Source organism: Phyllobates terribilis, unplaced genomic scaffold, assembly GCF_046119375.1.
Source record: "Phyllobates terribilis strain yellow unplaced genomic scaffold, ASM4611937v1 Scaffold_13__5_contigs__length_258822181, whole genome shotgun sequence".
Classification (NCBI taxonomy): Eukaryota; Metazoa; Chordata; class Amphibia; order Anura; family Dendrobatidae; genus Phyllobates; species Phyllobates terribilis.
In genome coordinates, this window is record NW_027362773.1 from 125375708 (window position 1) to 125401969 (window position 26262).

The following is a 26262-nucleotide window of genomic DNA, read 5'->3' on the forward strand; positions in this document are numbered from 1 at the left end:
CAAGAAACGAAAAATTTTGCCGGGGTATGTAAACTTTTGAGCACAACTGTATAATGGAAATTTTTCTCTTTTTAAGCCATGTATTTTTTTTATTCTAAAATATATTTTATGCATTCTACTACATTTCCTAATCTGCTCATGTAAAGTACAGTAATCATCTGTGTAGGTGCATTCGTTTAGATACACGACCATGTGTAGAAATAATGACAATGTCTTCTTCTTTCAGCGTACACCTGTCCTCATCTCACAGTTTTCAGTGAAAATGCAGTAGATATATTTGATGTCCGAAAAAGTGACTGGATCCAGACTGTCCATCTGAAGAAAGTGAGTTTCCTTAACTGCTAATAATTCTGACTTTTTAACCAGGAAATACCGCAACTGAGGAAAAAAAAATGGATTTGTGCAGAAAACAGATGATAAAACCTCTTCATGAAATTAAACACCGAAGTCTCATACATTTTTATAAAAATCATAAAATGTTAGAGTTGGAGGTGACCTCCAGGGTCATCATGTCCAACCCCCTGCTCAATGCAGGATTCACTAAACCATCTCAGACAGATGTCTGTCCCGCCTCTGTATGAAGACTTCCTTTGAAGGAGAACTCACCACCTCTCGTGGCAGCCTGTTCCACTCATTGACCACTCTGTCAAAAAGTTTTTCTAATATCTAATGTGTATCTTCTCCCTTTCAGTTTCATTCTATTGCTGCTCGTGTTTCCATGTGCAAATGAGAATAAGGATGTACACTACACTGTGACATCCTTTCAGATATTTGTAGACAGCTATTAAGTCTCCTCTTAGTCATCTTTTTTGCAAGCTAAACATTCCCAGATCCTATAACTGTTCCTCGTAGGACATATTTTGCAGTTCGCTCACCATCCTGGTAGCTCTTCTTTGAACTTGCTCCAGTTTCAATGTCTTTTTTACAATGTGGTGCCCAAAACTGTACACAGTATTCCAGATGAGGTCTGACCAAGGAGGAGTAGAGGGGGATAATTACTTCACGTGATCTAGACTCTGCTTCTCTTAATACATCCCAGAACTGTTTGCCTTTTTTTCTGCTGCATCACACTGTTGACTCATGTGCAGTCTGTGATCTATTAGTATACCCAAGTCTTTTTCACACGTGCTGTTGCTTAGTTGTGTTCCTCCCGTTCTGTAGATGACATTTTCATTTTTCTCGCCCAGATGTAGAATGTTGCATTTTCCTTGTTAAATACCATTCTATTAGTCACTGCCAATTGTTCAAGATTATCTAGATCCTTCTGAATCCTTTCTCTGTCTTCTCTAGTGTTGGCTATCCCTGCTAGCTTTGCATTGTCTACAAATTTGATTAATTTACCATCAGTTCCTTTTATCTAGATCATTTTATAAAAATATGGGGCCAGGACAGCTCTGTAGCAGCTCCGTGACTGTACAAACCAAGCCATGATATGGCTGTATGCCTTAACTTGTGCTCTGAAGCTTGTCAGGAGATCCATGCCGCTAATCATATCCGCTATCTACAGAGGAGATAGAAATGTGGTGTATGACGTGGTGACATACAAGGGCTTTCCTTTGGTGCTGACCTAGTTTTTATGTTATGCTGCTAAACAAGTTGCAGCTGTTTTACATCATATATTCAGACTTGAGAGCGCACTTTTTTTTTAATTTTTTTTATGCACAGGTTCGGCCTTTGAATTATGAAGGATCTCTGTGCGTCTTTGGAACGGAGAAAATCCGTCTGGTGTATCTACGTAATAAATTGTCTGGTTAGTGTTTTTAGATTTGTATTCACAAATATATGAATTATTTTTGTACAAATTTTTGTCTGGCTGTTGACTGTCAATTCCCAACAGATCAAGATGAGTTTGACGTTCCAGAAACCTCAGATAACAGCCGGAGACAGCTAGTTAAAACCAAGAGCAAAAGACATTTTTCCTTCCGAATTTCGGATGAGGAGCGGCAACAGCAGAGAAGGTAAGGTGGCGGATTTAGAAAGGGTCATAGTGATTAGGATGCGGCTTTAATAGACAAGTCATTCCTTATTACATTTATTAGATACGGCTCACAGATCCATTTCTCCCAGATTCAACGCTTCTCCGGCACATCTGGCATACATATACAGTACAGACCAAAAGTTTGGACACACCTTCTCATTTAAAGATTTTTCTGTATTTTCATGACTTTGAAAATTGTACATTCACACTGAAGGCATCAAAATTATGAATTAACACATGTGGAATTATATACTTAACAAAAAAGTGTGAAACAACTGAAAATATGTCTTATATTCTAGGTTCTTCAAAGTAGCCACCTTTTGCTTTGATGACTGCTTTGCACACTCTTGGCATTCTCTTGATGAGCTTCAAGAGGTAGTCACCGGAAATTGTTTTCACTTCACAGGTGTGCCCTGTCAGGTTTAATAAGTGGGATTTCTTGCTTTATAAATGGGGTTGGGACCATCAGTTGTGTTGTGCAGAAGTCAGGTGGATACACCGCTGATAGTCCTACTGAATAGACTGTTAGCTGCTTTTTTCTTGCCATAATACAAATTCTAAGTAAAGAAAAACGAGTGGCCATCATTATTTTAAGAAATGAAGGTCAGTCCGTGCGAAAAATTGGGCAAACTTTGAAAGTGTCCCCAAGTGCAGTTGCAAAAACCATCAAGCGCTACAAAGAAACTGGCTCACATGAGGACCGCCCCAGGAAAGGAAGACCAAGAGTCACCTCTGCTTCTGAGGATAAGTTTATCCGAGTCACCAGCCTTAGAAATCGCAGGTTAACAGCAGCTCAGATTAGAGACCAGGTCAATGCCACACAGTTCTAGCAGCAGACACATCTCTTCAACAACTGTTAAGAGGAGACTTTGTGCAGCAGGCCTTCATGGTAAAATAGCTGCTAGGAAACCACTGCTAAGGACAGTCAACAAAGAGAAGAGACTTGTTTGGGCTAAAGAACACAAGAAATGGACATTAGACCAGTGGAAATCTGTGCTTTGGTCTGATGAGTCCAAATTTGAGATCTTGGTTCCAACCACCATGTCTTTGTGCGACGCAGAAAAGGTGAACAGATGGACTCTACATGCCTGGTTCCCACCATGAAGCATGGAGGAGGAGGTGTGATGGTGTGGGGGTGCTTTGCTGGTGACACTGTTGGGGATTTATTCAAAATTGAAGGCATACTGAACCAGCATGGCTACCACAGCATCTTGCAGCGGCATGCTATTCCATCCGGTTTGCGTTTAGTTGGACCATCATTTATTTTTCAACAGGACAATGACCCCAAACACACTTCCAGGCTGTTTAAGGGCTATTTGACCAAGAAGGAGAGTGATGGGGTGCTACGCCAGATGACCTGGCCTCCACAGTCACCAGACCTGAACCCAATTGAGATGGCTTGGGGTGAGCTGGACCGCAGAGTGAAGGCAAAAGGGCCAACAAGTGCTAAGCATCTCTGGGAACTCCTTCAAGATTGTTGGAAGACCATTTCTGGTGACTACCTCTTGAAGCTCATCAAGAGAATGCCAAGAGTGTGCAAAGCAGTCATCAAAGCAAAAGGTGGCTACTTTGAAGAACCTAGAATATAAGACATATTTTCAGTTGTTTCACACTTTTTGTTAAGTATATAATTCCACATGTGTTAATTCATAGTTTCGATGCCTTCAGTGTGAATGTAAAATTTTCAAAGTCATGAAAATACAGAAAAATCTTTAAATGAGAATGTGTGTCCAAACTTTTGGTCTGTATTGTATGTACGAGTTCTACTGAATGTAGATTTGTATCCACTCCATACATCTGAATGGGGTTATTTCTATAGCATGTGCATGGGCTTTTTAAAACTGTACCAGACATTTCTGCAACAAATATGCCATGTATGAATTCATCCTTCTACTGATCCCATGGAGCAAATCCTATTAACGTGGAGGCAGCATTTTACTCCATGCCAGTAGGGAAAAATGCTCAATCTGGTCCTGTGTTTCGCAAGCTCCAGTCCTCACGGCCCTCGACATGTCATGTGTTCAGGATTTCCTTATTGTTGCACAGCTGATGGAATTATCATCAAGGCATCTGGAGTTCTCTCACCTGTGCAACACTATGGAAATCCTGAAAACAAGACCTGTTGAGGGACCGTGAGGACTGGCGTTTGGGAAACACTGATCTAGTCCTTTGAACACATATACGAAGTATAGGGAGATCTTTCACTTCTATATCTAATAGTTCCTACTGTCTCTTTTCTTAAATTCCATTCACAGGGAGATGATGAAAGATCCTCAGATGAGATCAAAACTAATCTCTAATCCTAAGAATTTTAATCATTTGGTTCATGTTGGGCCTGGAGATGGAAAGCATCAGTTGAAAGATCTTCCAGTGGTAAGACCTGTATAATGGAGATTTGTTCACATAATTTTCAGTAAAGCAGTCTGTTCTTTTAAAACTTATCTGGGGTGACCACTTTAACCGATAGGTATTATTGGTCTCTGACCTGGGGTCACATGTGTAATATGCGTCGGAAGTGCGTTTGCTGAGAAGACACTTCCTAAATGTCACAGCGGCTGTCCGCTACGTCAGTGTTCCTCAACTCCAGTGTCCAGTGATGGAATTATTGCCTGTGCAATACTAAGGAAATCCTGAAAACCTGATCTGTCGGTGGGCCTTGAGAACTGGATTTAGGGAACACTGCGCTACGTCAATATATTGCTAATGGGTTGCCTATTGTTCATGGCCACATGGTTTTCAAGAAACTATGTTGCTAATAACTAGCTTATTGCTAATGACCATTCATTTCTAAGGATGCAATGGAAAGCTGCCAGGACATTTTAGCAAGCAGTTTTTCAGCATACGCACCTTAGACACATACCACATGTGTGCTTTTTCAATGGTTTGGTAACTGTGTACATTGGTTAACAAGATGTGCAACTGGTGATGCAGTGATCAGGACACATTTTTATCCAAAAACAAAGGATAAAGGTTCCCATTGAATGACGGCAAGCAGAGATCTAAATAATGCTATAACTAGAAAAAAAGACACAGACCACACATTCAAAACTTTTATACATTGATCTAATCAGGGGCGGACACTAACAGCTTGGAGCCCCTGTGCAAGAAATGTGTCTGGGCCCCCCTCCCTGCCGGGCATGCTGCTTATGATGAGGGCAATCTGGCAATGGGACCCCCGAAACCTTGGGCTCTATACATGATGAGTAGAACAGAGGCCAAGTATGCACAACTCTGCCTCATTCAGGATGATACTGCAGAGTTCTGTTCTCAGAAATCTTTGGGGGGCCCAGTGGTTGAATCCGCAGTGATCAACAAGTTATCCCCAATCTGATGAATCTGGGATAACTTGATTATTTGGTGAATAACCCTTTAAAGAGCCTGGCTGATTCTCCTATTCTTTCCAATTACAGTATCATACATGAACCAAAAACAAATATGTTCAGACGCATACACATATAATGTACAAACATATACATAAACACATACCGTACGTACATACACACATACATACAATTATATGAAAAAGTTTGGGCACCCCTATTAATCTTAAGCTTATTGTTTTATAAAAATTGGTGTTTTTGCAACAGCTATTTCAGTTTGATATATGTAATAACTGTTGGACACAGTAATGTTTCTGCCTTGAAATGAGGTTTATTGTACTAACAGAAAATGTGCAATCTGCATTCAAACAAAATTTGACAGGTGCATAAGTATGGGCACCTCACCAGAAAAGTGACATTAATATTTAGTAGATCCTCCTTTTGCAAAAATAACAGCCTCTAGTCGCTTCCTGTAGCTTTTAATGAGTTCCTAGATCCTGGATGAAGGTATTTTTGACCATTCCTCTTTACAAAACAATTCCAGTTCAGTTAAGTTTGATGGTCGCCGAGCATGGACAGCCCTCTTCAAATGATCCCACAGATGTTCAATGATATTCAGGTCTGGGGACTGGGATGGCCATTCCAGAACATTGTAATTGTTCCTCTGCATGAATGCCTGAGTAGATTTGGAGCGGTGTTTTGGATCATTGTCTTGCTGAAAGAGCCATCCCCTGCGTAACTTCAACTTTATCACTGATTCTTGAACATTATTGTCAAGAATCTGCTGATACTGAGTGGAATCCATGCGTCCCTCAACTTTAACAAGATTCCCGGTGCCGGCATTGGCCACACAGCCCCAAAGCATGATGGAACCTCCACCAAATTTTACTGTGGGTAGCAAGTGTTTTTCTTGGAATGCTGTGTTTTTTTGCCGCCATGCATAACGCCTTTTTGTATGACCAAATAACTCAATCTTGATTTCATCAGTCCACAGGACCTTCTTCCAAAAAGAAATTGGCTTCTCCAAATGTGCTTTTGCATACCTCAGCCGACTCTGTTTGTGGCGTGCTTGCAGAAACTGCTTCTTTCGCATCACTCTCCCATACAGCTTCTCCTTGTGCAAAGTGCGTTGTATAGTTGACCGATGCACAGTGACACCATCTGCAGCAAGTTGATGTTGCAGCTCTCTGGAGGTGGTCTGAGGATTGTCCTTGACTGATCTCACCATTCTTCTTCTCTGCCTTTCTGATGTTTTTCTTGGCCTGCCACTTCTGGCCTTAACAAGAACTGTCCCTGTGTTCTTCCATTTCCTTACTATGTTCCTCACAGTGGAAACTGACAGGTTAAATTTCTGAGACAGCTTTTTGTATCCTTCCCCTGAACAACTATGTTGAATAATCTTTGTTTTCAGATCATTTGACAGTTGTTTTGGAGGAGCCCATGATGCCACTCTTCAGAGGAGATTCAAACAGGAGAACAACTTGCAAGTGGCCACTTTAAGTAGCTTTTCTCATGATTGCATACACCTGGCTATGAAGTTCAAAGCTCAATGAGGTTACAAAACCAAAAAAAGTGCTTTAGTAAGTCAGTAAAAAGTAGGTAGGAGTATTTAAAACAAGAAAATGATAAGGGTGCCCATACTTATGCACCTTTCAAATTTTGTTTGAATGCAGATTGCACATTTTCTGTTAGTACAATAAACCTCATTTCAAGGCAGAAACATTACTGTGTCCAACAGTTATTACATATATCAAGCTGAAATAGCTGTTGCAAAAACACCAATTTTTATAAAACATTAAGCTTAAGATTAATAGGGGTGCCCAAACTTTTTCATATAACTGTATATACCGTACATACACACACATACATACCATACATATACCGTGCATACACACATACCTTACATACACACACCATACATATGTACACACCTGTACTGTACATATATCATACATATACCGTACGTACATTAGATATACACGCTTATACCGTACATATGTACACACATACCGTACATACAGATGCATACATATACTGTACAGACACACGCATATACAAACGCTAAAACATATGATGCAAAGACACGCATAAATACACATGGACAAGCGCGCCCATGCGGACAAGCGCGCATACACTAATCTATACCAGGTGTTCAGATAAGCTGTGTAGGAAGTCGGCCACATAGCTCAGAGATCAGCAGGAGAGGGCTGCAGAAACCACTGTGGGGGATGGGGACACAGCATACAGGACTTATATCCGCTCCATGTGCAGTGAGCCTCCTCCCCCACCTGTTCTCTGTGAGGAGCTGCTGCTGGAAGGAACAGAGGGCGCAGAAGACTAGCTGTAACTCCTGCTCTTCCTCCACTATTGTCCCCAGTGTGCTGTGCAGCCTGGGCCCCCTGACTACAGGTGGACACTCTTACCATTGGACGCGCCATGCAGGAGGCTAGAGACTGCAGCCAGTGAGTGCGCTCATCAGTCTGGTGGGGAAAGCGTTCATTGGCGGCGTCTCTCCCTGCAGGACACTCCCCTTTTTGTATTCCTGCACTCTGCACACCGCTCTCTCCCCAGCTCTGGGTCAGAAATTATTACTGGCAGGAGTGAGAGGGGCCTGGTACTGCTTGACATTGGACCCCTCTCACTCCTGCTCATAATATTGACGGAGTGGCCCCATATGTCCTGCATGGTCTGACCCTATGGGCAGTACACTCCTGCCTGCAAGGGTCCCCCCACCCCAGGCCCTGGTGCAGTTGCACTGGCGGTATGTCTACCCCTGGATCTATTGCTGCTCGGGAGTTGTAGGCGGAGCCAGATTGGCCATCTGGCAATTGCCAGATGGGCTGGTACCTGCGCTGGGACGTTCTGTCACTTGGTGTCTCCTGGTATCTTTTGTTGTACAGGGATCAATTCTGCACCCCTTCTCCCACAAGTCCTTCGTGTTGTCCTTTTCTTCACATTCACGTTATGCAAATCAGTCAGTAAGGATTTAGGGCACTTTTTCCTGCAGATATTTTGCATCAATATTTGTTAACAGACGCCAGGAGTGAATCCAAAACACAGAAGAGGTGAAAGTGATTCATTTATTTTTCTGTGTTTGTTCCTCTCTGGTTTTTAGCTTACAAATACTGATGTAAATCACTGCCCCAAATACTCAGTGTGAATGAGGGGAGGATACTGCTTGTAATACTGTAATAGAAGTCCTTATTCTGAGGATGAGTGCACACTTGCCGGTGCTGTGCTGTAATGATTGTCTTCTCTGCTCCATCATACTCCCAAGAGCAGGGGCAAATCCTGGGGCACAACTGCTGGCAGCAGATGTCCAGACATATCACTCAGTGATATGTGATGGACCCAGACTCCCAAACAAAATGAACCAAACGGAAGCATACAAAATAAATACACGAAGCATTGCAATTGGGTGTCAAACATTCTAAACTTTAGTTAAATTCACATGACACCGAAAATAGCACAACCCCCCGACTCGCAAAGAGTCACCCTCCAGCACTCCGGAAAGGAAAACCCCCCCGTGGAGGAAACCTCTAGGAAACCATGGCTGTAGGATTGCCCTTCCCTTGGGCTTAGAGAGTCTGTGCTGATATAATAAGAGTTTTACTATTTGTACATTTTACCAGATTTACAGAGAAAACATAAATATAGACTACAAATGTGATAAACTGGATGTGGGAGAGATCTGACTGCGATATCTGGCACCACATTGATTGCTAGAATGAATTTGGTTGATCTGATTGCCCCGGTGGATGGACCTGGATCTGTAAGGAAGAAATGGTACAAGTCTCAAGAAGTTGGACACTCGTTTACAGTTAGTTATGGATAATCCCTAATAAGATAAATAGGGCGTCCTCGGCCCCTTCCCCATTAAAGATATAGATCCATCCATGAACACCCATAGGAGAGCAGCTCTATGTAGAGGGTAAAAGAAGGAGATCCTGTACTGGGGACCTCTCTGTTGCCTTCCCATGTCCTCTGGGTGTCTAAAGCAGACAACCTCTTTCCCTGCTAGAACCTCCAAATTACACCAAGAGTAGGTTAATTTTAACATTGAGAGATGGAATATCCCCAAAAAAATCAAGAAAATCACATTGTATAAATTAGATAAGTTTATTTGCATTTTGCAGTGAGAAATAAATATTTGATCCCTCTGGCAAATAACACTTAATACTTGGTGGCAAAACCCTTGCTGGCAAGCACAGCAGTCCGACGTTTTTTGTAGTTGATGATGAGGTTTGCACACATGTCAGGAGGAATTTTGGTCCTCTCCTTTTTGCAGATAATCTCTAAATCATTAAGATTTTCCCTTAAAATTTTAGATTGTTCATGTCTTTGTCAGTGGGTAAACTTACAAAAACAGCAAGGGATCAAATAATTTTCCTTCACTGTATATTTAAAATATGTCCACTTCTCCAGTTGAAAGAAATTAACATCTTCATGGAGGGAAATTTATATTTTACATTATCATCGACAGACAAAACTGAATTGACATAAAGTGAAGTTTGCAGCAAATTTTATTTAAAAAATGTGCCGAAAATATTTCACATTCAGCACGCATCGGGTGGGCCTGTGTGCTCCCAAATGCCAGGGCTGAGATTCCCGTTCCAGTCCAGCCCTGGCTGTAGGGCAACCGGCTTCGCTTTGGCCTTTTTAAGGTAAGGGACCCACTAAGTCGTTTGAGGTGACGTCGCAGTGGTCTTCATACAGTCTGATCAAAATGTCCAACTAAAGATCCTTGTGTCCAGTTTTAGTTTTTGCTTGACCATAATAGATCAATGCATATATTTTAGAAGGCTGGTCTATATCTTTTTTTTTTTTTTCTCCTCCTATTTCAGAGATCAGATCTAATTATTTGTGGGGAATTAAAAAAAAAAAACTACATTAGATCTAATTTTTTGTATACTGAAATGTTTGCATTTTTTTTTTTAATTTGCCAATCTATAATCTTAAACACAATGTTTGTAACTATGACCAAACATTATCAGGCACAAGAAGAGAAAAGGAGGAGCAGCGGGCAAGAAGCAGCCGGGATGGGAAGACCATTATCTTCCAGCAGTGACACTGGTAGGTACCTGATCCAATAGTGGACTGCTATAGTATAATAGTCTATCATGACTAAATAATATGGATTCTTCTTCTATCCAGTAAAACGAAGCTCGTACAGCTCGCAGTCAGAAGATTCCCTTTCCTCACCTCACAGTTTGAAGACCTCGTCGGACGTCCTGCATGAGGTAAGAACATGATGTGATGGGTCTCATATGTCACATATGAGTGAAATAACGCAATCAAAATTATTCAACCACCATTATAAATTAGGTTTATTAGCCAAAGTTAGAAACCAATCCAACAAGAAAAAGGTTTACACCTCAAGACAATTAATATAACCAATGGCTTCTCCAAATTCATTACAAAATGGCACTTTTAATGACTACTACAGTCTCAGAATTATTCAATGCCATCATGACAAGTGACTTTAGTACTTGGAACACCAGCTTCTGGCAGTGTTCCTGAGAAATCCTGGCCCATTCCTCATGGTTAATTACTTCTATGTCACTAATGTTTCTTGAGTTTGCAGCTGCATTCGCCTTCTTCAAATTCCCCTAAAGATATTCTATGGCATTCACGTTAGGCAACTGTGACTGCCACTTCAGGATCTTCCAGGACTACTTCCGAAACCAATATTTGGTGGTCCTTTGAATATATTTGGGATCATTGTGCTGTTTTGAAGGTCCAATAACCCAAGCTTTACTTTCCTCGCAGAAAGCAGAACATTTTTTCCTAGGATTTTCTGATACTTAATTAGATCCATCTTCCTTTTCACATGCTGCAGGTTTCCAGTGCCAGAGGAAGTAAAGAAGCCCCATAGCATCACAGAATCCCTGATATGCTTCACTGTAGGCATCACTGAGCCACCACCATGCTTTGTTGTAGGCAGTGTTTTCTCTTCAGCATATCCTTCATTCTTAGTCCTCCAGGCATACTATACTCCTGTTTTTTTTTTCATTGATGCATACAACAGAATCTCAAAACTTCTGTATCTTATTTATAAGGTTTTGAGCATGTTGGATTGGACTTTTCTTGTGCTTTTAGATTAATAGAGGTGACCTCTTGGAGTCAAGGCATACAGAGCTTTTAGTATGCACGTTACTATGCAAACTGAAGCCTCAGTGCTGCTGCCACCATACCTTGCTTCAGAACTTTTCCAGTCACTCCATGGGTGTAAACCACTTGCCTCCTCAGGAATCTGGTTGCAGCCAGTGACTTTCCTCTTTCTGCCACACCCAGGTACTGTAAACTTCTCAACTTTTTGGATAACCCAAGAATATTCGTGAACTGGAGGCCATTGCCAATGAGGAATTTGCTAAGATTCCAAGGAACACCGCCAGACGTCAATGTCTGGCTTTGCATCTCGTTCGCAGCAGGTCGTAACAACCAGAGGGACTCTACAAAGTACTAAAGATGCTTGTCATGAAGGGGCGACTAAGGCCACGTTCACACGTTCAGTATTTGATTGTTCCACTCCTGGTTTTAGCTTACAGAGAAAAAGTATAATAGAAACACGTCACCACTTCTGTATTTTCCTTCCACTCCAGGTTTTGGCTTACAAATACTGATAGTGTGAACTGTGGCCTAATTGTGAGACTGCAGTTGTCAGTAAAAGGTGCATTTTGTGCTGAATTTGTCAAAGCAACTTGTTATATTAGTCGTGTTGAGCTATTTATACTGTTCTTGTTTGTAAATTTTGCTAATAAAAGTTCCTGCTGTTTTGTAAATAAATCAAACAAAATTGCAATGGAGGTTGAATAATTTTGATTGTAACTATGTATACGATATTTGGATTTCTCATTGCTACATGTACAGGTTCTTCTCACAAAATTAGAATATCATCAAAAAGTTAATTTATTTCAGTTTTTCAATTCAAAAAGTGAAACTCCTATATTATATAGAGTCATTACAAACAGAGTGATCTATTTCAAGTGTTTATTTCTGTTAATGTTGATGATTATGGCTTACAGCCAATGAAAACACCAAAAGTCATTATCTCAGTAAATTAGAATACTTTATAACAGCTTGAAAAATGTTTTTAAAATCCGAAATGTTATCCTACTGAAATGTATGTTCAGTAAATGCACTCAATACTTGGTCGGGGCTCCTTTTGCATCAATTACTGCATCAATGCGGCGTGGCATGGAGGCGATCAGCCTGTGGCACTGCTGAGGTGTTATGGAAGCCCAGGTTGCTTTGATAGCAGCCTTCAGCTCGTCTGCATTGTTGGGTCTGGTATCTCTCATCTTCCTCTTGACAGTACCCCATAGATTCTCTATGGGGTTAAGGTCAGGCGAGTTTGCTGGCCAATCAAGCACAGTGATACTGTTGTTTGTAAACCAAGTATTGGTACTTTTGGCAGTGTGGACAGGTGCCAAGTCCTCCTGGAGAATCACATTTCCATCTCCAAAAATCTTGACGGCAGAGGGAAGCATGAAGTGCTCTAAAATGTCCTGGTAGACGGCTGCGCTGACTTTGGTCTTGATAAAACAGTGGACCTACAGTCATGGCAAAAAGTTTTGAGAATGACACCAAAATTATATTTTCACATGATCTGCTGGCCTCTGGTTTTTATTAGTGTTTGTCTGATGTTTATATCACATACAGAAATATCATTGCAATCATATTATGAGTACCAATAGGTTATATTGACAGAATGAGTTAATGCAGCAAGTCAATATTTGCAGTGTTGCCCCTTCTTCTTCAAGACCTCTGTAATTCTCCCTGGCATGCTCTCAATCAACTTTTGGACCAAATCCTGACTGATAGCAGTCAATTCTTGCATAATCAATGCTTGCATTTTGCCAGAATTTGTTGGTTTTTGTTTGTCCACCCGTCTCTTGATGATTGACCACAAGTTCTCAATGGGATTAAGATCTGGGGAGTTTCCAGGCCATGGACCCAAAATCTCTGTTTTGTTCCATGAGCCATTTTGTTATCACCTTTGCTTTATGGCAAGGTGCTCCATCATGCTGGAAAAGGCATTGTTGGGCACCAAACTGCTCTTGGACGGTTGGGAGAAGTTGCTCTTGGAGGACATTCTGGTACCATTCTTTATTCATGGCTGTGTTTTTAGGCAAGACTGTGAGTGAGCCGATTCCCTTGGCTGAGAAGCAACCCCACACATGAATGGTTTCAGGATGCTTTACAGTTGGCAAGAGACAAGACTGGTGGTAGCGCTCACCTCTTCTTCTCCGAATAAGCTGTTTTCCAGATGTCCCAAACAATCGAAAAGGGGATTCATCAGAGAAAATGACTTTGCCCCAGTCCTCAGCAGTCCACTCCCTGTACCTTTTAAAGAATATCAGTCGGTCCCTGATGTTTTTTCTGGAGAGAAGTGGCTTCTTTGCTGCCCTCCTTGAAACCAGCCCTTGCTCAAAGAGTCTCCGCCTCACAGTGCACGCAGAAGCACTCACACCAGCCTGCTGCCATTCCTGAGCAAGCTCGGCACTGCTGGTAGTCCGATCCCGCAGCTGAAACAGTTTTAAGATACGGTCCTGGCGCTTGCTGGTCTTTCTTGGGTGCCCTGGAGCCTTTTTGACAACAATGGAAGCTCTCTCCTTGAAGTTCTTGATAATGCAATAGATTGTTGACTGAGGTGCAGTCTTTGTAGCTGCGATACTCTTCCCTGTTAGGCCAATTTTGTGCAGTGCAATGATGGCTGCACGTGTTTCTTTAGAGATAACCATGGTTAACTGAAGAGAAACAATGATACCAAGAACCAGCCTCCTTTTAAAGTGTCCAGTGATGTCATTCTTACTTAATCATGATTGACTGATCGCCAGCCCTGTCCTCATCAACACCCACACCTGTGTTAATGGATCAATCACTAAAACGATGTTAGCTGCTCCTTTTAAGGCACGACTGCAATGATGTTGAAATGTGTTTTGGGGGTTAAAGTTCATTTTCTGGGCAAATATTGACTTTGCAAGTACAGTAATTGCTGTTAAGCTGATCACTCTTTGACATTCAGGAGTATATGCAAATTGCCATTACAAAAAATGAAGCAGTAAACTTTGGAAAAATTACTATTTGTCTCATTCTCAATACTTTTGGCCATGACTGTACACCAGCAGATGACATGGCTCCCCAAACCATCACGGATTGTGGGAACTTCACACTAGACCTCAAGCAGCTTGGATTGTGGCCTCTCCACTCTTCCTCCAGACTCTGGGACCTTGATTTCCAAATGAAATGCAAAATTTACTTTCATCTGAAAACAACACCTTGGACCACTGATCATCAGTCCAGGTCTTTTTCTCCTTGGCCCAGGTAAGACGCTTCTGGCGTTGTCTATTGGTCATGAGTGGCTTGACACAAGGAATGAGACACTTGTAGCCCACGTTCTGGATACGTCTGTGTGTGGTGGCTCTTGAAACAATGACTCCAGCAGCAGTCCACTCCTTGTGAATCTCCCCCAAATTTTTGAATGGCCTTTTCTTAACAATCCTTTCAAGGCTGCGGTTATCCTGATTGCTTGTGCAGCTTTTTCTACCACACTTTTTCCTTCCACTCAACTTTCCATTAATGTGTTTGGATACAGCACTCTGTGAACAGCCAGCTTCTTTAGCAATGACTTTTTGTGGCTTACCCTCCTTGTGGAGTGCCAGACTGCCTTGTGGACGTCTGTCAAGTCAGCAGTCTTCCCCATGTGGAGTCTACTGGAACAGACTAAGGGACCTTTTTAAACGCTTAGGAAGCCTTTGCAGTTGATTTTTGTTAATTATTCTAATTTACTGAGATAATGACTTTTGTGTTTTCATTGGCTGTAAGCCATAATCATCAACATTAACAGAAATAAACACTTGAAATAGATCACTCTGTTTGAAACTCATATAGAGTCATTACACTGTTTGTATTGAAGAACTGAAATAAATTAACTTTTTGATGATCTAATTAAGTGAGAAGCACCTGTATATACCATATTTTATAGGGTAAATAAATGTTTTTGCCAGTGTAACGTTTAGGGCCACTGTCCCTTTTATCGTTGCACTATGTCCAGAGTTCCTCATGCTGCGTGAGGCTTTGGACTCTTCATCCTCTACAGGGTGGAAAGGGGAAATGGACAAGTCAAACACGCCACCCTAGTAGTTTTGTTTTTAACGGATACGGTTAGGTTTACTGCATGAGCCAGGGTGTAGTGTTCTTATGTCATGCACCATCAGGAAATTCTAGAAGGGATAAATCAAGGATTAAAACTATCTAACAACATAAATATAAAATACACTTATTGCACAGTAACAGCGGTATTTTTTTTTTTTTTAGGTTCCTGACCACAGCGGTATTTTGAACATATCCAGTACTTCTTCATAAGACCAGATGCACGGCCCGGTAGCTTTTATTTGCTGACCAGGAGTTTTATGACTTTTTGCTACAATTAGTAGTTTGTTCTTTTAATACTTACCAATTTATGTTTTAATGGACGTGTGAATCCTCCCCCCCCCCCCCCCCCCCCCCCCGGATTGTCACAGTTGAGACTTCATTGATTCTACAACTCTTCATCTCTTGTACTCCTGACACGTTTTGTGCATTAGGTGCCCAATCAAGAGGATGAATTAGAATACAGTGTTTGTACAATGATTTTAAAAGGCAAGAAGTACCTACAGGTGGAGACTTATTTTTTTTTCTTTTTTATTGAGTTTATTATATATGTACATGGAATTACAGAAGCGATAAATTTCTTGTTTGGAAAATGTCCTTTTATTCTTCAGCTGTGAATATACAGCATTTGTATGTAAGATAAAAATTTATACAGCATAAATATTATGAAATCTCTGACCGTGTCCATTCACTGACGGCAAGTAGCACGGGGAACTGTGGGGGGTTGGGGGTGGTTCTGTGTCCTCTTTAAAGCATAAAGGAATGACTGGATCAATCATCAAAGCAGCCTTGGGTAACATGTTTGAGCTCTGTTCACATATGACTGCTTCAAGTGGCACTTGCAATCAACCCTCTTGGAGTAGATAACACTGCAGAAATGGGAGAAAAAAGGAATGGTCAGCTCACCCCATACATGCAGCAACCATAGCAAGGTTCAGTCCCCAATTGAATCTGCAAAAAAAATCTGTATGTAGTAAAATCCATAGATGTAGCTCATGTATTTAAGTAACCAATACAAAGCACCATAAAAACAAGTGTTTACACTGCTATGGTGCTTTGTCTTGTGGCCAGTGGATTCTAATGTACATGGGTGCTGGTTCTGCTTCAATTTTTTTTTCTTGTTCTTTCGGTCACAGAAATAGTGCTGCATGCTGTTATACTTGCTGACAAATGTACAAGAACAGTGGTTGGAGCCTCTTAACGCAGATGTGAACAGTCTTATTAATCTATTGGTACGCTAAGAACAGACATTGGATCACACAGTGAAACTTTAGACACTGTATTCTACAAAAAGTAGACCTAACACAAATGCCATACATTATTACATGTGCGCCATATTTTCCAAACAGTATTTGTATTTAAAACCACAATATTTTTGTTCTGTCAAAAATGGTGTAAACCAAAACCACTAGTGAAACCTACAGATAGAGAGATATTAAAAAAAAAAAAAAAAAAAAAAAGGTAATAGATTTACAACTCTCCTTATTTTGGACTGACTATTGAAAGGGGTTGGCAGAGTAGCTGACAACCCCCCGTCTCAATCAGCATATTTGCACTAGTGAAATAACCATACTTATTTCTCTCATCTGGTGTTGCCGCCACCATTCCAGCAGTGTCTGCATTTTATCACACGAGCCCTGCAGCCGATCAGCACTGGCTTCACTCTCACCGCCTTTGGACAAATCAGACATGAAGAATAAGTCAAAGCTGCGGCTGGCTGCTCACTTCCCCTTAATGTCTGGTACTTTCGGAGGCGGGGAGAGTGATGCCAGCGCAGATTGGGCACAGGACTCATGTGACGTGAGCTCCGGGAGAGCCAGTGCCAACCCAACACTACTGGAGTGGCACCGGAGAAGAGTATAAGTGTTATTTTGTTACAAACATGTTGATTGAGAAGGGGTTGTCAGAGTAGTGGACAACCCCTTTTAATTTTCTAGAGACCAAAATGATGGTCTTCTGCCAGCCATATAAGGTTTAACTCCTATTTACCACAGTTGCATTCTGGTTTGGTCATAGAAATAAAAAATCTCTAGTGATCACCAGATGCAACATGCTAAATTAGACATTTCTTAAAAGTGCAGATGTGATAGTGTAAAATTAATAATTCTCCACTTTAATAATGTTTAAAGGGGAAGATGTTTACTCCGAGAAGATAAAAATTATTGTAATGGCCATGCCTTCATATGCTATGAAGACAGCCCTATTTATGCTATGTCCCTCCCTCACAATACCAGCAATCCAGTGTTACGCTGCAGCTGCTCCTTACTGCTCCCCCTCCCTTATGGGACATCACATATCAGGAGGCATGGCCTGCTCCTGGATTTTAGTAGCAGCCGTCAGCCCCCTGATACGATCTACTTCTATACAGTCCAAGATCAGGGGGTGTGGTGGGTGTGTAACCTGCTCCTCCCAACTGATAATAATCTTCTATCAGGGGACTGGCAGCTTCTATGTAGTCTGAGATCAGGGGTATGGCCAGCACTTGGAGTCTACGCTGTGCACCTTCTTTATGACTGTCCATGCTCCTGGATATCTCAAAGAAGCTGCAAGTACATGTTGCGATGCTCTGCTGTGCAGCCATGACTGTCCATAATGTGTACTGTCATGTGTCGGGCAGGGATCACAGGCAGAGCACTGCATTGCCTTATTCAGCACAGCCATGGTCAATTGGCTAACTTTATTCTCACGGTCTCCTCAGCCTGAGGAAATCATCCAGCCGTCTGATGCAGCATCTGTCTGACATGGTATAACCCCCCCCCCCCCAATCCCATTATTGTGCCCTGTTCCTTACACTGTGCACCGAACATTCATTATTATTATTATTATTATTATTATTATTATTATAATTATTATAAGCTCTCTATCCTTCGGAGGCCCTGAAAATCTGGATTTGCACTGAATCATGGGACCACTAACTCAAAGCATTGTGCGCAATCTGACCTCATTTTCGATTTTCGACAGGGTTCGAGCCGAGGCTTCCATCCATTATATGGACCCATTTCAAAGAAATGTATATAGCATGGTATACACTTCTTTACAGTATCTCTCTATAGGAAAGTCCAGACTGTGGTTACATAAATGTAATACAGGAGCATACCGGCCCACATTCACCTTCCAGATGTATACTGTAAGCCAAATGCATGCACCTAGCCTTACACTAGTGCACAATAGTACCATGATTGCCAAGCTCACTGTTGGGCCCTGTTCATATTGCATTTCTCTATTGCATTCAGGAGTTTCAACTGAATTTCCCTTAAACTGGATTCTCAGACAAACCGCTATGATCTGCATTGACATAAATGGAGGTTCAAATAAACTTTTTTTTTTTTTTGATTGTCCATCTATTCAGAAACATTGTCTGCTACGTTTCTGTTCCTGTCTGACTAGATGGGACAGTTTTAGAAAAGAAAGAGGGATTTTTGGTAGTCACCGTAAACTTTCTTGGAGCCTTCATTGGGGGACACAGGACCATAGGTGTATGCTGCTGTCGCTAGGTTGACACTAGGCAAAAAAAAATAAAAATAGCTCCTCCTTTGCAGTATGCACCCGCCTACAGGCACCAAGCTCAACAGTTAGTGGCTAAAGCAGTAGGAGGAACATAAAATAATTAACTATGCAATGCCCAACGGGGCACAACCGTGAAAACTAAATTAGATGCCCAACAGGGATAACTGTACCTATGCCCAAAATCAGGGAGGGTACTGTGTCCCCCAATGAAGGCTCCAAGAAATATTTTATGGTGAGTACCAAAAATCCCTCTTTCTTTATCGCTTCATTGGGGGACACAGGACCATGGGACATCCAAAAGCAGTCCCTAGGGTGGGAGAACAAAAGATAGCTACAGGTCTGACTGCGGGCAACCGCTGCCTGCAGAACCTTCCGTCCAAGACTGGAATCAGCCGATGAGTAAGTGTGGACCTTGAAAAGGTGTGGAGTGAAGACCATGTTGTGGCCTTACAGATCTGAGTAGCTGAAGCCTGATGGCGGACCGCCCAAGAGGCCCCCACCGAGAGAGCGTGTTCAGGGTGATCTGGAGACAGTCCCTGAACATGGGACCCTTGATCAATAGGTCGTCGAGGTAGGGGATAATTAGAATCCCCCTGGCTCGTATAATGGCCATGACTGTCGCCATTGCCTTTGTGAAAACCCACGGGGCGGAGGCAAGCCCGAAGGGGAGAGAAGTAAACTGGTAATGTGCGTTCTGGAAGGCAAATCGAAGGAACTTCTGATGTGATGTGCAGATTGGGATATGAAGATACGCATCCTGAATGTCCGCTGAACATAAGTATTCCCCGGCCTTCAACGAGGCGATTACAGACCTGAGGGACTCCATTCTGAAGTGCCGGATGCATACATGTCTGTTTAGTTTTTTGAGGTCTAGGATCGGACGCAGTGAGCCGTCCTTTTTTGGAACAACGAAAAGATTGGAGTAAAAACCGGAAAACCTTTCCTGAAGGGGGACTGGAACTGACTCCTGAGCGCAGAAGGGAGACAATGGCCTGAAGGAAACCGGGAAGCAGAGATGGATGCGGGGGGCAGGACCTGAGAAATCATGTTCCTGGCTTGGCGTTGAACTTTATCTTGTAGCCGGAGGTCACAATCTCCTTGACCCAGGCATCCTCTTTTGCCAAGACCCAAGGGTCTCGGAACAGAAGTAGACGGCCGCCCAACCTGGGAGAAATCCCAGGTGGGAGTGACCCGTCATGCTGAGGAAAATCTGTTGGATCGGAATCCAGAGGGCTTGGAAGAGCGACCCTTTGCACGCCAGTTGGGAGTGGGCCTAAAGGTAGGCTTACGTCTCTCTTGCTGTGCTGGGGTACGGTCCTGTTGAGAGGAGGGGCCCGGTTGAGCGAACCGACCGGAACTGAAGGGAACGTCTCATAGGGAAGGGAGGTGCTCTTGCCCCCAGTGGCATCAGAGATGATCTGGTCTAACTTAGACCCAAACAGCCTGGAGCCCTGAAACGGGAGATTTGTTAGTGATTTTTTGGAGGCCGGGTCGGCGTTCCAAGCCTTCAGCCAAAAAATTCTACGTATAGCGATGCTATTTCTAGAGACGCGGGCTGAACAGGTAGCGGCGTCAAGGGACGCTGTGAGCAGATATTTCCCTGCGTGGGCGATCTGATCCGCTAGGTCAGCCAGATCGTCTGGGGAAGCCCCCGTTAGGATGCCCTGCCTAAGCTGTTTGGCCCATGCGGAGACTGCTTTTGATACCCAAGTTGAGGTGAAGGAAGGACACAGGGAGGTGCCAGCCACCTCAAAGGCTGACTTGGCCAAGGCCTCAACCTGTCTATCCGTAGTGTCCTTGAGGGAGGAACCGTTTGGAAGAGACAGCACGGTCTTAGCCGAGAGAAAAGAGACCGGAGGATCCAGAGAAGGGGACTCCGTCCATTTGCTGACAAGGTCGTGGTTAAAGGGATATAGCATGTCTAACTGTTTCTTTCCTGTGAAGCGCTTTTCTGGATGCTCCCACTGTTTCTGAAAGACACCATCAAATTCTGAATGGTTAGAAAAGGAGCGGGCTGGGCCCTTAATTCTCTTGAAGGAAAAGGAGTAGTCCTGAGAAGGGCTCTCGTCCTTTTTAACATGCAGGGTCTGATTGACGGCTGATATAAGGCTGTCAACCATGTCCTGGATTCTAGAATATTGGTCCGTGTCGGATCCAGAGTCAGAATCTGATGCCGTGTCTGATCCCGGAGCGACCTCTGGGGAAGAGGTGTGAGATGCAGGGAGCATGCGTGGGAACGTTCGGCGCACTGGTGGCTGTGGATAACATAGGCAAGCGTTCTAGGACCTGCACCAGAGATTGAGATACCTTGGTGAGGTCAGAGACACTGGGACATAGCAACAGCCCACTCCGGTGGAGGGAGAGTTACTTTGTCCTGGGCGGCAGGAGGATCTTGGGGTGCCAGCATGGTGGGAGGCTTGCAGGTCGAGCAGAAAGCCGTTGTCAGACCCGCGGGCCACTTACTACGCCTGTGCTCTTTGCAGTACTATGTGACTGTGTGAGCGGGACGGACAGAAAGCTCCCTGGGTTTGGGCATATGTGCCTAACCAGGAATACAGAGGAGGGAGCCTGTGGGCAGGAAAGGTGTGTGTAGGTGCCAGGGCAGGACCTACCCAGTCTGGAATGTCCACGGTCCCGTATCCCCCTTCGGAAACTCCGGAGACAGGAGCAGGGCTGCGGTGATGAGGCAGTCAGGCAGAGTGATGCTGCTGGAGCCAGAACAGAGAACAACGTAGAGGGGCGCGGCAGGAGCAAAGCGTGCTGCCCTGAGTAACCTAGGGAAGCTGAGGCTCTGCTAGGCGGAAGGAATGGGGGCGGGCTTAAGAACCCAGCTGCTGATAGGTCCCCGGGAGAACTGTGGGTGTGGCAGAAGCGTCACATTGCTCCTCGGCCCTGATTGGTTGATTGCCAGAGGAGGAGTATACCCGCCGGTAAGAGGAACGCCCCACCCGAGACGCCCCCCGACGGAGAAAGCGGGGGCAGATTTGCTGCGCAAAAAGGAAAAGAAGGGGGGGTAGTGGGGGATGCCATGCTGTGATGCCATGAAGATGTGAGGAGAGGGGGCGTGGCCAGGGAAGCGCTGCTGTAAGTGAGCGTCGGTGGAGATGTGATGCCCCCATTAATAATCCACGGGATTTACCGGTCCCGCTGGCAGGCAGCTCTGGGAGTGGGAGGGATTACCTTTGTTAGATGTCCAGATACCTCTTCCTCTCCCCTTCTGAGGATGGTCACAGGAGGTCCTCCGTGGATAGGGGGGGGATCCTGGCTCTTCCCCCTTCCCGCACTGACCGTACTGGACAGTGCAGGAGACAGTGTCGACCCCAGAATCTGGGGGAAAGTCACCCATAGGGACCACCGTCTCCCTCCCAGGCCGCTCCGAGGAGGGGGCTGGGGTGGGGAATAGGCAAGGACTGGCCACCGGGAATCACCCTGAGACACCGTGAGGTGACAGGGTATAGGTCCTGCCCAGTGGGTCCGAGAGTGGGCGATGTGGGAAATGCCACACTGCTCTCTCGGTCGCTTGAGAATGGGGATAACAGGGGACGCAGTGTTACCTGTTAACCCTGAAGAGCTGTATCTGAAAAATAAAGAGCAAGGATTAATAAAACACAACAGGGCTGGATCAGTAGGATCCAGGTCTACCTCCTAAAGACACTAAGCTTAAACTGGTGAGCTTGGTGCCTGTAGGTGGGTGCATACTGCGGAGGAGGAGCTATTTTCCTTTTTTTGCCTAGTGTCCACCTCCTAGCGACAGCAGCATACACCCATGGTCCTGCCCCCCCCCCCCCCCCCAATGAAGCGATAAAGAAACCCGTTTATTTGAACACTATCAGCGCAATATATGGCCCTTTCAGGGGTTTGTTTTAGGGAAAATTCAGGTGGTACCTCTGAATGCACTGCAGGAAGGCAATATGAACGGGGCCTATAAGGGCACACCGTAAAAAAACTATATGCTATTTAAAATATATCACTAGCTCTATATTTTGGTTTGTATATACCAATAGTTATACATACATGTATATACCAATAGTTATACATACATACATACATACATACATACATACATACATACATGCATGCATGCATATATAATAAAAAATCTCATAGCTGGACAGACTATAAGCCCAGGTATGTTTGGTGCACAGTGTAAGGAACAGGGCACATTAATGGGACCTGGGGGATTTATACCATGTCTGACAGATGCAGCAGCAGACGGCTGGCTTATTTCCGCAGGCTGAGGAGACACAAGAATAAAGTTGCAGGGGTAAGGACCAAATTGATATAGGAAGAGGGGGATTGACCATGGCAGTACTGAATAAGCCAATGAAGTCATCTGCCTGTGATCCCTGCCTGACACATAACAGTACACATTATTGACAGTCGTGGCTGCACAGCAGATGATCACAGAATGTACTTGCAGCTTCTTTAGGAGATGTCCAGGAGCATGGACAGTTATAAAGAAGGGGCACAGCATAGACTCCAAGTGCTGGCCATACCCCTGATCTCACACTACATAGGATAGTATCAACGTAACACTGGATCCCCAGGTACTGTGAGGATGGGACACAGCACTATTCATGCTCTCTTTATAGTTTATGAAGCCATTACAATTTTTATCACCCCGGCAAACCCCTTTAACATAATCTATATAGTCCCCAATTCATCATTGTATTTGCACCTTTTTGCTGGAGTAAAATAAATGGTGACTTCTTTTTGCACCTTGTTCATTATTTTTTTTTTCTCTCTCCAGGGGTTTGTCTAATTTATCATTTGCAATTTTTTTTCAAATATTGCTTACATTTTGCACAATTGTACTCCAGTAAACCAACTACATTACAAAATGTCAATTTTATTTTGAACAATTGAAGACTAACGTGCAACATTTTAAAGAATCATGTCACTTTTTTGAAAAGGTTACAGGGCAACTTGATCAATTTTGCGCTAAAAAAACAAACTTATTTGGGCCATTTGAAGAATTTTCCACAATGAATACCACACGACAAAAGAAGTCACTTTTTAATCGTTGTCATATTGTGGTATTAGTTGCCATTTTTGGTGAAAATTAATTAAAGTGGTACACTGTAGCCTATTTTTACTTTATGCCAAATTCATGAAACTTTGTCAACTTTTGATGCTAACAGTCACAAACTGCGCCAAAATACTGGAGTACTCAAAAATACACCAGGTGGGAAGAGACTGGAGCAAAGTTACACCAACTTTTGTGACTTTTCAAAAAGTTGCAATTGATGAATTGGGCTAAAACATCTGTATGTGCTAAACTCTATCCACAAAGCTGAAACCCCCCCCCCCCCTCCCGAAAAAAAACAAAAACCACGTGAGCACATATAAAATAGACTTCAAAGCACAAACCCAACTGGACAAAAACAGGATAAAAGGCAATGATTAATCAGGGCCATTGAGTCTTCAGTATTTTTTTTTCTTACCAATAGATCTGGAATCAATCGATAATGTTGCATTCTCTAACTGGTAGCTGCTTTGATTTATTTTTATGTCTTCCTAAACAGGATCAGGAGTAGGACCTTGTCCATGTATAAAGAAACGTAAACTACATACCCCATCTTTTGTTTTACTGTCACTTTACTCTTCAATCCAGTTTTCTTATTCCGAGCTTGAGGGGTCCCTTGGCAGCTCTCCGCTCGGCCCTTTTGGCTTCCATCTCTCGCTGACGGTCCTCCCTCTTTTTCTTAGCAATCTCTGCTTTGCTTAGGCCTGTGTACAAGCAGCATGTATATTCATGTAATATTACAGCATTGTGATAATGTAATCCAAATGTAAACCAGAGGCTACTGGTAACTCACCCTGCTCCGCTTCCACTGACTCCCAGTTGTCATCTCCGCCCCAGTCTCCACCACCTTCTGAACTCCGATTGTCGTCTTGTTTCTGTAGAAGAATCACCATTATTTATGGTATAAATACCCGAATACAGGGTCAAATCTAGAAACACTTCTTGGCAATAAAGGTCTACCCTAGGTGTAAAGCTGGCCATACACACTAGATTGATGTCGGCTGAACCCGCCACTATTGATGGGTTCAGCCAACAGTCAAATGTTTATATGGGTGCCGGCCGTCTGATGGTCGGGAGAGATGTCAGTAGGCTTTCTCAGAGAACACAGGAGCGCTCCTATATGTGTGTATGGCTAGATTAAGTCTTATCACTTGAAGTTTTGATCAAGTAAAAATAAAAGAAAAAAAGATTAAATTAAAATAGAATCTGTCAGAATGATCAATGGATCTATAAACACCCCACCTTGCAAAGGATGACATTATATGGTCATATAGCTCTCTGAAAGTTAAACAATCTGTTGCTTCCCGACTTTATAAAAAAAAAAAAAATATGAAGCCTCCTTTGCATATGAACTAAAGTGCTCAGCACCTGTCAGAGCACTTCCCGAGCCTCAGCCTGCCTTCCTCTGCATGGACGGTTCTGTGGTATACGCCTAACTGGTTGAAGGGTAAATACATTTGCATCTATACAATATTGGGGGGTATATAGGGACAGTAGAAAGGAAAAAACTCTTCCAGAATCAGCAGAGCAGCTAAGGGGAGAAGGTAATCAATTTAAAAAAAAAAAAATCCAGTGTAAAGTCCTCTCTACGCCTCAGTTGCATATGTATTAAAATCGTTTTTTTAACGCAAGGAGCAACAGATTGCACCAGTAAAGGATTGGATGACATTATCTTTCAGAGAGCAACATAACCACACACGGAGTTTGAGGGGTGGATTGTGCTGACAGATTCCCTTTAACCCAAAATACATGTATTTAATCATTGCTGCGCCGTTCGCCTTCTATTGCTCACGTGATGCGCTGTTTATTGCTGGCTGCAGAATGGATTAACGAAGGTTGCATTTAGACCGTCTGATCATGGCTGTTAAATAATCGCAATTGGTCTACATGTTTGCGGTCGGCAGACGTTTAATAGCCTGAATGCATTTCCATGCACACAGAACGACTATTAAAACGATCGGTCTGTGCACATAGGTGATGTGCTGCAAAGAACAATCACCGTCCTGTGCAAACAGAATATGTGTCGGTGAGAACAATGATTTTTTTTTTACTCTTATTCACTATAATCAATTCACTTGATGACTGAACATTCTGCTCAGACAAGGTGTTAAGTGGGAAATGTGCATTCCCCATTACAGGCATGTGTGAATGCCCCCTTAAAGGGACTCCGTTATTCAGCACAGAATGACTGTTCAAAGTCCGGCTGCTCCATGCTTCAGAGCAGGGCCAATCATTTATATATACCTTACCATCAATCTCCACCCCCTCCTCTTTTG

At 43.2% G+C, this 26262-nt stretch overlaps 2 protein-coding genes across 2 annotated transcripts in view; one reads left to right on the forward strand and one right to left on the reverse strand.

The window, feature by feature from the left end:
• The window catches only part of CDC42BPG (CDC42 binding protein kinase gamma), a 150403-nt gene extending 134275 nt beyond the window's left edge, over nucleotides 1-16128 (forward strand). Inside the window, exons 31-37 of the mRNA XM_073658602.1 lie at nucleotides 227-324; nucleotides 1666-1750; nucleotides 1838-1958; nucleotides 4234-4351; nucleotides 10293-10371; nucleotides 10453-10538; nucleotides 15619-16128. Coding sequence (XP_073514703.1) covers nucleotides 227-324; nucleotides 1666-1750; nucleotides 1838-1958; nucleotides 4234-4351; nucleotides 10293-10371; nucleotides 10453-10538; nucleotides 15619-15666 — 635 coding nt within the window. The 3' untranslated portion in view covers nucleotides 15667-16128. The remainder of the gene's footprint in view (nucleotides 1-226; nucleotides 325-1665; nucleotides 1751-1837; nucleotides 1959-4233; nucleotides 4352-10292; nucleotides 10372-10452; nucleotides 10539-15618) is intronic.
• SCYL1 (SCY1 like pseudokinase 1) overlaps nucleotides 15968-26262 on the reverse strand; it is a 53739-nt gene continuing 43444 nt past the window's right edge. Inside the window, exons 17-19 of the mRNA XM_073658603.1 lie at nucleotides 24780-24861; nucleotides 24535-24690; nucleotides 15968-16322 (exon numbers count right to left, since the gene is read on the reverse strand). Coding sequence (XP_073514704.1) covers nucleotides 24566-24690; nucleotides 24780-24861 — 207 coding nt within the window. The 3' untranslated portion in view covers nucleotides 15968-16322; nucleotides 24535-24565. The remainder of the gene's footprint in view (nucleotides 16323-24534; nucleotides 24691-24779; nucleotides 24862-26262) is intronic.